The sequence below is a fragment of the Xenopus laevis genome, chromosome 4L (genome assembly GCF_017654675.1).
Source record: "Xenopus laevis strain J_2021 chromosome 4L, Xenopus_laevis_v10.1, whole genome shotgun sequence".
NCBI classification, from domain to species: domain Eukaryota; kingdom Metazoa; phylum Chordata; class Amphibia; order Anura; family Pipidae; genus Xenopus; species Xenopus laevis.
The window spans coordinates 16,696,811-16,711,228 of NC_054377.1; the positions used below are offsets into that span (position 1 = coordinate 16,696,811).

The 14,418-nt window shown below is 43.3% G+C and overlaps 1 protein-coding gene across 3 annotated transcripts in view; it reads right to left on the reverse strand.

The window, feature by feature from the left end:
• The window catches only part of lsp1.L (lymphocyte specific protein 1 L homeolog), a 51,605-nt gene extending 38,047 nt beyond the window's left edge, over positions 1–13,558 (reverse strand). Inside the window, exon 1 of one of the 3 annotated variants that reach the window (XM_041589084.1) lies at positions 13,032–13,558. In XM_041589084.1, coding sequence (XP_041445018.1) covers positions 13,032–13,111 — 80 coding nt within the window. In that variant the 5' untranslated portion in view covers positions 13,112–13,558. 3 annotated transcript variants of the gene reach the window in all.
• Positions 13,559–14,418: the final 860 nt, after the last annotated feature.

Here is a 14,418-nt window from a genome sequence, read left to right on the forward strand (position 1 = left end):
CAAAAGCTTGGAGATTTAAATTCACAGAATAAAGTCTAATAACATACTGAGCCCCACTTTGCTATTTCTTTCTTAAATATGTGAACCCCCAGTGCAGAAAGACCCCCCCCCCAAGCTTCAGCATGGAGACAGGTAATAATTATAAATAAAGTTTTTACACATATTTATAGACTGAATGATGGGATCCCTTATCCGGAATCCCGATATCCAGGTTTCTACGAATTACGGGGAAGACCATTTCCCATAGAGTTCATTTTAAGCAAATAATTCCATTTTTTTTTTATTCTGTAAAAGCCCTGCTGACCACCAGGGGCACCAAAGCAATATACAAAAGGAACTGTTTAGAATAGATATGTACAGTATGGCTATTATTAGCACGTATTTATAAAGCACCAACATATTCCGCAGTGCTGCAATTGAAGGGTATATGGTTAGTATGGGATCCATTATCTGGAATCCCATTATCCAGAAAGCTCAGAATTATGGAAAGGCCATCTCACATAGACTCCATTCTATTCAAATAATCCAATTTTTAAAATGTATTTTCTTTTTATCTGTGTAAATAAAACAGTTCATTGAACTTGATCCGAACTAAGATATAATTAATCCTTATTGGAAGCAAAACCAGCCTATTGGGTTTATTTAAAGGTGTGGTTAACTTTTAACTTTTAGTATTTCATAGAATGGCTAATTCTAAGCAACTTTTCAGTGGGTCTTCATTTTTTCTTTTTTTTTATACTTTTTTAATTATTTGCCTTTTTCTTCTGACTCCAGCTTTCAAATGGGGGGTCACTGACCCCAGCTAAAAAACAAATGCTCTGTAAGGCTACAAGTGTATCGTTAATGCTACTTTTTATTCTTCTATTCAGGACTCTCCTATTCATATTCCCGTCTCTCATTCGCATAAATGCAGGGTTACTAGGGTAATTTGGATCCTAGCAACCAGATTGTGGAAATTGCAAAATGGGAGAGCTGCTGAATAACTCAAAATAATAAATAATAAAATGTGAAAACCAATTGCAAATTGTCTCAGAATATCATTCTAAGTTGAACAACCCCCATTCTGGATAACAGGTCCCATTCCTGTACAGATTTTTGGAGGAAGGGGGGTTATCATTAGGGATGCACCGAATCCAGGATTCGTTTCGGGATTCGGCCAGGATTCGGGCCTTTTTCAGCAGGATTCGGATTCGGCCGAATCCTTCTGTCTGGCCAAACCGAATCCGAATCCTAATTTGCATAGGGAAATTGCGTGACTTTTTGTAACAAAACCAGGAAGTAAAAAATGTTTTCCCCTGCCCACCCCTAATTTGCATATGCTAATTAGGATTCGGATTCATTTCGGTATTCGGGGGTTCAGCCAAATCCAAAATTGTGGATTCAGGACATCCTTAGTCATCATGTCAGATAAGTAAACAAATGGCAAAGCTGGGGCTGCTTATCCAAAGCCATTGGCCTGGCTGGGATATAATAGAATGGGTTAAGGCCGATGAGGTCATTGGTGAGGTCACAGTGTGTAATGGGGAGGGGGGCGTCCAGATGTGAATATATGTCCCATTCTCCCTGCACGACCCACCCATAGTTCATCCTTTCCTATATAACATCATTGCGGACAGCTTTCCCAGGGTCCCACACACACAGACACTCATACACACTCATACACACGCAGATACAAACACACACAGTATTAACTGAATAATGTGCAAGAGGCAGGAGAAGGAGAAGAAAGGAGAATAAAATATACAAGATATTGCTGTACTACAAATCCCAGCATACTTTAATATATCATCAAATCAAGGCATGCTGGGAGATGCAATCCACCAATATCACGGCTGTATTCTTATTCGATCCCAGTGTAATATTATCAAGCAAAAATCACAATGTTCTCTGTATGGAACGAAGGGCCGGGCCAAGATATTTTGGCACCCTAGGCAAGGGCTTTAATCAGTGCCCCCGCACCCGGTCTTACATTACCATTTCTCACATTACCATTCATATTACCCCCATGTATACCTGTTCCAGCCCAGTACCTATCATATTGCCGTCATTTTTACCTGTGCCAACGGCAGTCAATCCCTCAGATTTCCCCCAAGCCAACAATCTGTACCTGTGCCAGCATAAACCAAAACATCCATCATAGTGTTACCCCCAATTTGTACCTATGCCAGTGTCAGCCAAAAAAATCCATTATATTGCACCAAACTTCTGTGTACCTGTGCCAGCAGTCACCATATTGCCCCATGTACCTGAGCCAGCAGCAGCCAATCCCTTATATTGCCCCCAATCTGTATCTGTGCCAGCAGCAGCCATAAAATCCACAATATTGCCCCCAAATAGGTACTTGTGCCAGCAGGAGCCAAAAATCCATAATATTGCCCCCAAATATGTACATGTGCAGCAGCAGCCCAAAAAAAATCCATCTTATTGCCGCTAATCATCTGTTTACCTGTGCCAGCAGCAGCCAAGGTATTGCAGACAAATATGTACCAATAGGGAGGTGGGGAGTGCCCACAGTATGAATCATGTGCAAGAGGGGGTTCAAGAAGGGGGTTTTAAATTGAAAAACTATTAAAGGCCAAGCAAAACAGGGTTGTAAAAAAAAGAAAAAGATTCCCCCGCATGATTGCGGCCTAGGCGGTGCCTACTTAGCATGAGCCTAGTTCCAGCCCTGGTAAGGTAACAGCAAGATGATAATCAACATTCTCATTGGTGGATTCTTTTGCCCCTATAATGAAGTTTTGTTTAAGTAGAATTCTCAAAGGTGAATTTTCTTGCATGTCTATTTTTTTGACTTATATAGAACTAGGGGGTGCAGTGGAACTGTTTTATGGTTGGGTTTAGGTCTGACCTATAGTCAGATTCAAAATGATGGAGTTAAATTGTGGGGAAGCCATACCTGAGCTAATAAAAGCTTCTTGATGGCCTGTCCATCCAATAATTGGCCAGAGTCTATTAAACAGTTAACAAGACATTTGAATATATTCTGGGGTACATGAAAGCCACATTTGTGAATTACCCCCCAAACATAGTATGACATTTGATTCACTCTACAAGTATGGGACCTGTTATCCAGAATGCTGGGGTCCTGTTATCCAGAATGCTGGTGACCTGGGTTTTTCCGGATAATGGATCTTTCTGTAATTTGGATCACCATACCTTAAGTCTAATAAAAAATCATTTTCATTTAAGATAATAGGATTATTTTGCCTCTAGTAAGGATTAATTAGTTGGGATCAAGTACAAGGTACTCTTTTAATATTATAGAGGAAAAAGGAAATCATTTTTAAAAATTTGAATTATTTTATTATAATTTAGTCTATGGGAGATGGGCTTCCTGTAATTTGGAGCTTTCTGGATAATGGGTTTTCCGGTCAGATACTGGATCCTATACCTTATTGTGACATGAGAAGCTAATGAGTTAAGCACATAAACCTAATTCATGAATTTGAATTGAGTAAATTTGATTACTTACTGACGAGCGCGTGTAGGCGCCGAACGCAGGTTGAGACGCAACATGCTGCATTTTTCCTCCGTTCGGCGCCTACACGTTCCTGTGTGAGTACAGCCCCATTGAAAAAAGCTAAATGCATCTATTCCTGCGCTCCCCTGCGGCTGAACGCAGAAAAACGGAACGCAGGGGAGCACAGCTTCAACTACTTGTCAGTAAGAGCCCTAAAGCTAAAGACATATGGAATCCACAGTCTGCATTGCTAATTAGCAATTCATTTAGATGCTTGATGGATGGCTGTACATAAATCAGTTCAGTCTGCAGCATGCATCTAAATGAATTGCTAATTAGCCATGCAGGCTGTGGATTCCATATGTGTTCGGTTATAAAAGGGTGCAATGGTAACCCTAGTTTTGGCTCCAGAGTTGCTACTGTCCAGAGTAAGGAGGAAAGGATAAATGTGCAGCTAGAGAGAACTTGGTTAAGCGACTGGGGACTGATAGAACAGACAAGATAATCAGATTTTTGCTTTTGCTACAGACCATAAATAGGATCTTGTTTCAACCAAACATAGCACAGGCAGCTTCCCATTACACACACACCATAAGGGCTCTTACAGACGAGCGTTTTTACCTGCGCTCCCCTGCGTTCCGTTTTTCTGCGTTTAGCCGCAGGGGAGCACAGGGATAGACGCATTACATTTTTTCCAATGGGGCTGTACTCACACAGGCGTGTGTAGGCGCAGAACGCAGGAAAAATGCAGCATGTTGCGTCTCAACCTGCGTTCGGCGTCTACACGCGACTGTGTGAGTACAGCCCCATTGGAAAAAATGTAATGCGTCTATCCCTGCGCTCCCCTGCGGCTGAACGCAGAAAAACGGAATGCAGGGGAGCGCAGGTTAAAACACTCGTCTGTAAGAGCCCTTAGGTTACTAGATCAGCTGAAAAATCAGCAACCGTTTTAATAAATACAAGCTGCTGTGTTGCACGATTTGCATGAATGTATTATTATGATGCAAATTATTAGCTGCAATATGTTCTGTAGAGCTTTACAGAGATGATTCATCATTCACATCAGTCCCTGCCCCGGTGGAGCCTACAATCTAAGCAGTGGCGGATTCGCTGGGCGGGTGCCCCTAGGCCGTGCGCCCCGCACGGTCCTAGCGCCAGCCTGCACTACCACACGCTGGCGCAAAAGCGTCAGCGTGTGATCGTCAAAGCACTGGGGAGCACAGGCGGCTGGGCGGCATGCCACCCCCAAAAATGTGGCCTCGCCACAAATCCGGGCCTGAATCTAAGGTCTCTATCACATTAACACACACTGGGTCAGTTTTATCAGGATCCATCTGTAGACAAGCAGGATCAGACTGGGCCAGCGGGACCCCAGGAAAAAAACCCAGCAAGCCCCACTACCAGTTCCGGCCGCAAGAAGAAAAAGGTAGGCGGGGGGCGGTGAGGCTCGATCAAAAAGGGGGCAGATGAGGCTTTGTGGCTGCGATGGGGGGATGGCGGTGTGTGGAGGGCTCTGATGCAGCCATCCTAGTGAGCCTCGAGTCCCCCAGTCCGACTCTGTAGACAAGCAAAGGTTACTCTTTCTATTGGTGCACTAGGAGCCAGTGTGTGGCCATCTTTGATATAGTAAGTAGTTACAGTTACGGCAGTGTTGGGCTTTAATGGCAAGGAAAGCTATGAGGTTATGCCCCCCCCCCAAACTAAACTATTTTCTCAATGGTGTAACTAGAGTGCAGAAAAATCTTCAGAGGAGCCGATTGCACTCCGAACCCCATCCTCCTACCTTCTTCCCTTCCAACCTCTGCCCCAAACATTATCACTATTATGAGCTAATAAATAACCCACAACTAGTTTAACAGCATCGGATGTGCCATTGGTGTTTTGTTCGTGGATACTATTTTTGGGCCCTTGACAGTTTTTGGGGCCATACACCTAGAGGCACCTGATTCAGGTAACACTGGAAGCAGCACTTGCTGTAGGGGGGTGGGCCAGTGACATTGGTAGCGGGGCAGTGATTTGGGGAGGCGGGGCAGGTGACATCAGGGGTGGGACTGATGAAGTGGCGATCAGCGATTGGCTAATCACCATGTCATTCACTTCAATGTCCTGTCCAGATTTCGTAATTTGGAAATCCGGACAGGAACTTTCACCTAGGCAGCCCTTCTAAAAACTGGGCTGTCCGGATGAAATCCATAGACAATAGGCAACCCTATGAGTGCTGATGTCTCTGCAGCACATGGTGGCAGGGGGAATGAACAAAAATTGGTGGGAGGACAAGGGGTAGGCAACAGAAGAGGTACGTGCCTAGCATCACCCCACTGTTGCACCCTACACACAAGTCTTCTCTACCACCATTTCCGGCCCAATCCATTTATTTCTCCTCTTTGTGCCAATACAGAAATTGGGAATGGCCATGATAAAGGCCAGAAGACACCTGGGCTTAATGGGAGTTTTTCTGATATCCTGGTGGGCCAGTCTAATTCTGCTGTAAAGGATAGTACAATACAAATAGCGCAGAAACTTTCCTCTACTATATCATAGCTTTCAGTTCTCAAGTAGAGCATAAAATCAATTTGCTTGCATCTAATTCCTCTAGTGAAGTAGTCCTTGAACTGTGTAGCTGGTCCACCCCAAAGGGGTCCAAATTATTGGAAGGCTGGTCCTGCCTGAAGCTCAAATAGAATATAATGTCAGGGTAACCCTGTTTTCTATGTTAGGTATCCATGGAACTCTTGCCATGAGTCCGGACCAAATGTTGGACTTTAAAAGGAAGGCTAAACCCAAAAAATTTTTGTTCTCATCTCTGTACTTTTTGTCTCTTCTGAATATACAAGATGCCAGTATAAAATATATTAATCGGTGCAATATTGGTAATGAACTGTAGTAGGCAGCAGAGAGTCAAAAGTGTAATAGCCATTTGAACAGCAGGAAGAGTATTTAGATGTAGCAAGCAACTCTATATGTACATTTGCAATTAATACACTTACAGTATATGATATCCTGTTACTTTTGCTGGTTACACACCATATTTATCTAATAATTCCTGTCCTAAATATTCTTTAATGCAATGCAATGCTTCATATAAGCCTGTTGCAATGCAACCTGTGGGTGAAGCTGCAGCAGTCAGCACCCATCAAGCAACATTGTGACCCGTCGTGTTTATGCTGTTCCTGCAGCAATGTGGTGGAAGAAGAATCCTGCTCCTCCAGGTACCAGCTAAGCACTGGCAGAAGGTGATACAATATGGCAGGGAAAGAAGAGGGGTGATGTGTTTGGCTGTTGATGGGATAGTGAGAGTTGTAGTACAACAACAGCTGTAGGACTGCAAGTTAGATATCTCTGAGATTGATTCCTAACAACTATCACAAATATTATCTTGGAGAATTATTGGACCACAAAAAGTCCAACAAAACCTCTACCTTGGCATATACATTTTGTTCCCTCTCATTGAACAGATTCAGGCAGAGGGGGCACGAAGAGACATAAAGTCCAATTTGAATGTTGGGGAGTCAGGAGCCCCTGCCTTTTGGGGGAATGGGTGGAGCTTCAGTAGGTTGTAGGCATGTTTTGAACATAATGGGGCTTGGCTGGAGGCATGTCTATGCATGGAATTTACTTGGGTTTTCTTTATTGGGGCCCTACTCTACTTAATTGGCAGGGCTCACCATGCATGATGCCCAGGAAGGCAATGGTTCTTTCCCTGCTAAGTAAGTAGTAAGTGGCTCCATGATTTCTGATGATAGACCTGAGTGGAGTTAGAGCATTGTACATGTAGATGACTGCAGGCTGAATGGAGCCCCCGGAGTCAGATGCAGATAAGTGCATTATGTTTATTTATCTCTATACAGCAGTGATCCCCAACCACTAGCTCGTGAGTAACATGTTGCTCTCCAACCCCTTGGATGTTGCTCCCAGTGGCCTCAAAGCAGGTGCTTATTTTTGAATTCCAGGCTTGGAGGGAAGTTTTGGTTGTATAAAAACCAAATGTACTGCCAAACAGAGCCTCCTGTAGGCTACCATTCCATATAGGGGCTAACAAACAGCCAATCACAGCCCTTATTTGACATCCCCATAGACATTTTCATGCTTGTGTTGCTCTCCAACTGTTTTTTAAATTTAAATGTGGCTCACAAGTAAAAAAGGATGGGGACCCCTGCTATACAGTGTGAGGTATGAGAATTCATGGGACTTGAATTGTCAATATAATGCACAGGCTCAATTGTAAGCATTTTACTGGAACACGGAAAATGATTATGAGACAAAACATTTATACTATATTTATACTGATTGTGTTGTTTCCTTACATACCCTACCCCTGCCCAGTGATACTTTACAGCTATGGCACAGGGACAGGTTTATGGCACATGCAAATACATATGTCACAGAGCACCACAAGGGGTCAGCTTTGACCATTTCTTTAACTGCACCCGCACTGTACATCACCACATAGTGTATGAACGGTACAAAAGAAGCAGTGCACTGGCTCATCCACTACAGTATCCCATGGGATACTGTAGGTACTGTAAAAGCAAACACCCATATGAAAGGTCCCCTAGTCAGGATTCCAGGCCAGACTACGAAAAGTAAAGAGGAACCATGACTCCTCTTCAATTCCTTATCTGCTGATGGGCCAGGCTCTTTTAGGGGCCCTCTTCTACAGGCTCCTGACTGCAGTGCTTATGGCAGTGCCCATGTACCTCACTGATTGTAACACTACATAAGTGCCCACTTAGTCAGCGAGTATCATTGAAACTGGCCAATATGAAAACTGGCCTTAAGATGATGGGTTTGGTCATTATGTAAATGGTCGGGGGAGAGACAGTGAGCTCAGGGAGTGAATTGGGGTGGATAGGGATGGAACAATAAGGCATTACAAATATACTGGCAAATACATTGCTGGTATTTTACCGGCTAGGTGTGCAGAGCATTTTAGAAATTAGGGATGCACCCAATACAGGATTCGGTTTGGCCAGGATTGGCCCTTTTTCAGCAGGATTCGGATTCGGCTGAATCCTTCTGCCTGGCCGAACCGAATCCTAATTTGCATAAGCAAATTAGGGACGGGGAGGGAAATTGCATCACTTTTTATCACAAAACAAGGAAGTGAAAAATGTTTTACCCTTCCCACCTCTAATTTGCCAATGAAAATTAGATTTTATTTCAGTATTCGGCCGAAATCTTTCACAAAGGATTCGGGGGTCCGGCCGAATCCAATATAATGGATCCCTACTAGAAATGAAATCCAAGAGTACAATATATTGGTTTTTCTCATTTACTAACAGTGGGCAAATTTGCACCAGTACAGTAACCCACAGAAACCCATGAAACACAAGGTTTGACTAGTCTACTGCCTGTTGAATAATGAAAGGTATTACAGGTATAGGATCCGTTATCCGGAAACCTGTTATCCAGAAAGTTCCAAATTACGGAAAGGCCGTCTCCCATAGACTCCATTATAATCAAATAATACAAATTTTTAAAAATGTCCTTTTTCTCTGTAATAATAAAACAGTACTTTGTACTTGATCCAAACTATATTTAATCCTTATTAGAAGCAAAACCAGCCTATTGGTTTTATTTAATGAATGTTTACGTGATTTTCTAGTAGACTTAAGATATGAAGATCTAAATTATGGAAAGACCCATTATCCGGAAAGCCCCAGGTCCCGAGCATTCTGGATAATAGGTCCCATACCTGTATATGAAATAAAGAACGGTTGCTGTAGGGCAGTCGTGTCCAGTGTTAGCAACTGACTAGAAATGGCTGTTAAAGCTTCAGATAAACAAATTGTGAAACACAACCCCACATAATAAAATTACAGAAGTGAATTTCATAAAAAGGAAGTGCCAACTGAAGAAGTCATGCTTTGAAGCAAGGAGCTGGGAGTAGCCCTCACTGGGGAAGTAGTATTCCTGTTAGATGGGATGGGCTCCCACCAGAACTGGCCAAATAAATGATTGAGTAGCATTTAGATTATGAACAAATTCATGGATATATAAAGTCCCTGGGGTGAATTTATCATGTCCTGGCCATTTTAACTCAATGTTACTGATCCTTTGCGATTTTAATACCATATATTCCAAGAATTATTTGTCCTGCTCCAGAGGACACTCTCTATTACAGCTCAAGGGTTACAATGTTCTCATCATACTATAGAAATGTGTAGGAACCCTTCCCAAAGTCAATTAGTTAAAGTTCACTTGGCCCATTACATTGTTCCATGATTCCCTCCCCTCAAGGGTAAGTATTCATTCTTGATCTTAACCTAACTGGCCTTCAGGGTAAGGGCAACAAAAATGAATTCTCTTCTTAGATGGTGTTGAGGTTTGGCTCCCCACTAGCTGCTTTGTGTCCCCAACGGGTTATTCCCATAGGTTTAAAAACCTGTGCTATACTAAAATGATGAATTTGCACTGGATTAGTCCATGTATGGGAGTAAGATTATCCTATTTCCAGATCTCAGTGGGCTTGTTCAGATATTTATTGGGTTGGGCAGAAGACCCAGTCAGGCAGGTAGAAGAACTGGCCCTGTAACCAACTCCTCTGAAATCTCCATCACTTGAGTCAGTGGTTGGCCCACCACATTGGAGGCAAATCTCCACTTGTTTGGTGACCTGGCCACTTGAGTAGATCTTTTAGCTTCTAGCAAATTCGTGAAAGTTGGAGCAAATCCAGACAACAGTGGCTATGGATGCACAGAAGTTCGAAATTATCGATTCAAATGAATTTTGGATTCTCCACAAAACATGTGGCTAAATTCTGAAACAAATTAGAACCTTAATTTAGATATTGAAATCTGAGAATAAAACAAATTGTTTCATGAGCTTTAAAGACTCATGGCGTTGAGGGTTCGGTTTTAGTGCAGCCCAGTGTAATCCTACAACAAGTGCTCATTTTCAAATTCTGGATTGGATGCATCCCTAGTCTTGGAAAGTGTAATAGCATTCAGTATGCTTTATGCATAGGCAGAGAATAAAGAAGATTTAGGGATGCTTAGCATCCCCAAAAAGGAACCATATGCTCTATGCTATATTCCAGGCCTGGACTGGGAGTCAAAATAGGCCCTGTCATCCCAAGTACACAAGTACACAAAGGCCCAAACAGCCTCCTACCAGCCCACTATATGGTAACTTTCTATGGAGCCGTATAGCAGCCCCTCTGGCATTTGCCAGAACCCACAGATTGCCAGTCCGGGCCTGCTATATTCCTATATTTGTAAACCCTTGTGTTGGAAGCCTAGCCAAAAAAAACTGCACCCGCCTCCCTTTTCTGCCAGTTTCCTGATAATCTGTCCACTAGGGGCACTCTTTCATTGGGTTTTGTGCACAATGTTTTATTTGCACCTTGGCAGAAAAGCAACTCCTGCACATTCAGCCCATTAGCCCCATAGTTAGTGTTTTGGCGGTTGCCATGAGCTACATTTCAGCTTGTTGTAACACACAGGCAGTAATTAGTACAAGAAGTAATTAGTCCTATGGCTGTGTACCCACTGAAACAGAAGCGGATGCAGAATTCCAAACAAAAGATTAAGACCATTGACTGAATGTGGTAGAATTTACCCCACGGAAACTGCACAGCAAAATCCTAACCACTGAGTCTTATATTTCCTTTCTGAGACTGTCGGGGTTAAACAAGCTCTTTGTACCCCTGCGAAACCAAATCCAGGCTCAACGTTTGACTATGAGTTGGGCTAATATTATACAAAGAGTCAAGCTTCAAAGGCATTGTGGGTAATATTAACTAATGTCACTAGAGAAATAATTCCTGAAACCCTGAAATTGGAATGGGCCGTCAACCCCCATCTAAGATACAAAAGCAGAACTGTCAACCCTCCTGAATATTTTAGAAGTTACCTATAATTATACCCCATAATGGGGGGATTGGTTTGGGCCTCATCTCAACAGAAAGTGGGCGTAACAAAATAAAAATCAACCAGTTTCAGATTTGGAGATTGACATCTCTCCCAATGATTGGAAGGCTTTCAGCCTTTTTATATGCAGGCCCAGTCCCCCCAGCACATACATCCATCAAGAGGTGTGGGTTCAAGAGAGAGGGATTTATTCCCACCAACCCAGCTGCTCCCCAACCTGTCCACACTGTCCCAACCCAACAAGTGACGGGATGGCATGTACTCACGCTTGCCTCCTGCCCCCTCTAATGATCACAAAAGGGGTTGGCCAGATGTGGATATTTTAATTGGCACAGAGGCCAATTAATATTGGTAGAGCTTAGGTTGGGTTATCGTGACTTGGATAAAAAAAATCTTCAACCTGTGCATCAGCCACCCTCTCTCTCCTGGGTACTCTCCCCTAAATGACTTCCATGCTGTGCTTCTCTAGATCATAGAGTAATTTTTATAGATGTGTCCCTGAATTTTCAAGTGATCTGGTAACCCTCTTTCAGGAACAACTTTGGTAAGCATTTATCCCAGATCTTATCCTAATTGGCTAGGTAGAGCCGCATCAGGGTCAGACTAGGGTATGTGAGGTCCAACAAAGCTGCTATCCCAGGGGGCTCACTCACCACTAGCCCATTCCCCCCCCCACGCATACACCACAAGTTACTTTTGCCACTATCAGGGAGGGAGGGCAGCAGGGAAGCATGGCGAAGGGCAAGCAGGAATCAGGCCAGGGTCAAAGTGTCCCACCAGCCCAGTCCAACCCTGCTCCCCATCAACAGCTTTGGGTTGCCCTACAGGGGTCAGCCTGGCAGTTTGGGAACCTCTGATGTAAGAGAAGTAAATGAACTTTGGCTCTGGTGTTGGTACAAGTATGCTGATCCATTTCATTGTTGCCGGAGACTTGCAGGGTTAAATCATCTCAGTATTCTCATCTCCATTAAACCTCCCCCCTACTGAGTTATGCCATTCATACTTAAAGTATGTACCTTCCCCCAGAAAGCCTGTCACTTTATGAAAAAAAAAAGAAACGATTTACCCTAAAAGGGTATGATATCCTATTATCTGTGAAGCCTTGCCCCTTAACTATCAGACACATTATATTCTCAACAAAACCCATAACTAAGGCATATATAATCTTCATCACGTATGTTCAATTATATGCAGTATATTTCTATTTTCTTATTACCCAATTAGCAGCGAGGGGGCAATTCTAATCATGTAAAAAATGTGTGCACCACGGGCGAGGCTTCTGTAAATACCAAATCACTGATGGATTTCCATTCCCCCTTCTGATCCTATCCATCTCCTTGTACCTCTGTAACATGTACAAAGTGCATACATGTAGGAGTGAGATGTAATATCTGGACACCCATTTCCCAAAAAGCTCTGAATGCGCCCATTTCTCACAGTTACCCATTCAAACAAAAAAAAGTACATTTGACGATTTTGGCAGCAAACTAATGCTATTTGAGCTTTTTGAGTTTTTAGTAGTCTTCATGCACAGTGGTCCACAAAATAGGAAGACCCCATATACAGAAAACTGCAGGTCTCAAGCATTTTAGACAATGGATCCAGACATGTATACAGAATCAGCCCTTTATTGTACATTTCATTCAGATATGGAGACACAGTCTATGAATGATGAATAAATACATATCAGCACATCTTACCTTTGGGTTTCTTCCAGCCTCTCCTCTAGGGTCTGCTCCTCGCACCCCTCCTCTCTCAGAACCTCTTCATTGTCGGACATGTTGCTGTATCAGTGAGGTGTCACTTTGTGCATGTGATTTGGATCTAGGTCTGTGAGACTGTCTGTGTGTCTGTGTGTCTGTGTGAGTGTGCGGTGACTCCCTGTTGCGTCACGTGGGCTATGGACTCCAGATGTGTGTGATGCGGGTTTTCAAGTTTCTGATTTTTTTCTCTTTCAGTCTCCCAGTTTAGTAGCTGAGTGTGACAGTGAGTGTCTGTGCTAGTGCTGCCGCTGTGTGTGTTTCAGTTGTAGAGGTTGGTTTCCTGTGAGTGCATCACTATTGTGTATCCCTTCTGTATAGCAGAATAGCCTTAGGCACATACACCCTCTCTCCTCCCCTCTTCCCGTTCTTTTCCCAGTCGCTCTATAGCCCCCTTTCTTCCTGTGTTGGGTCCTTGTGGGTGCCTGGTTGTCTTTTGTTTGCCAGGGTGCTGCACCTCTCCCTTTCCTGCTTTATTACAATGTCTACCATCACCCTCCTCCTCCTTCTCGCTGCAGCTCAGCAGGATGTGGTTTTGGGGACTTTTTCATACTTCTGTATTTTAAGTTGCAAAATGCAAAATGCAAAGCACAAATCCAACGTGCACTAAGCAACCCTACCTGTTTCAAGTGACAAGTGTGCATGAGCTGTTGTGTTAACCGTCACACCTTCACAGCACTATGTTCATCCAGACAGTTAGCTTCAACTTTCTTCTATATGGCAAGGGTCCCCACACTTTTTTACCCATGAGCCATATTCAAATGTAAAAAGAGAGTTGGGGAGCAACACAAGCATGAAAAAAGTCCCTGGTATTAATTAAGGGCTGTGATTGGCTATTTGGTCGACCCTATGTGGACTGGCAGCTTACAGGAGACTCTGTTTGGCAGTTCACCTGGTTTGTATGCAACCAAAACTTGCCACCAAGCCAGGAACTGAAAAATAAGCACCTGCTTTGAGGCCAATGGGAGCAACAGCCATGGTTGTTGGTGAGCAAACAACTCAGTGGTCTACGGTATTGATTTCTAATTACCTGACAGTAAAGACGTTATCGCTTTTTTGCAGTTGCATGCAATATGCCATGTTATTACCCACAATTCAGCATTATTTCCAAGAATTCCAGGTTACTTGGGGGTGGGGGGGAGACAACAGCATGCACAGCATCATGCATGCAATACATCAAATTGGGCATTAGTGCTTGTCTAGGGCAATTTTGCAGGGCTGGAAGTAGGGGTAAGCAGTAAAGGCAGCTGTTTATGGTACAAAATATAAGGGGTGCTATTTCAAAGAAGAAAACGGGGGGGGGGTGAGTTCCAATGGGGCTTGTGCA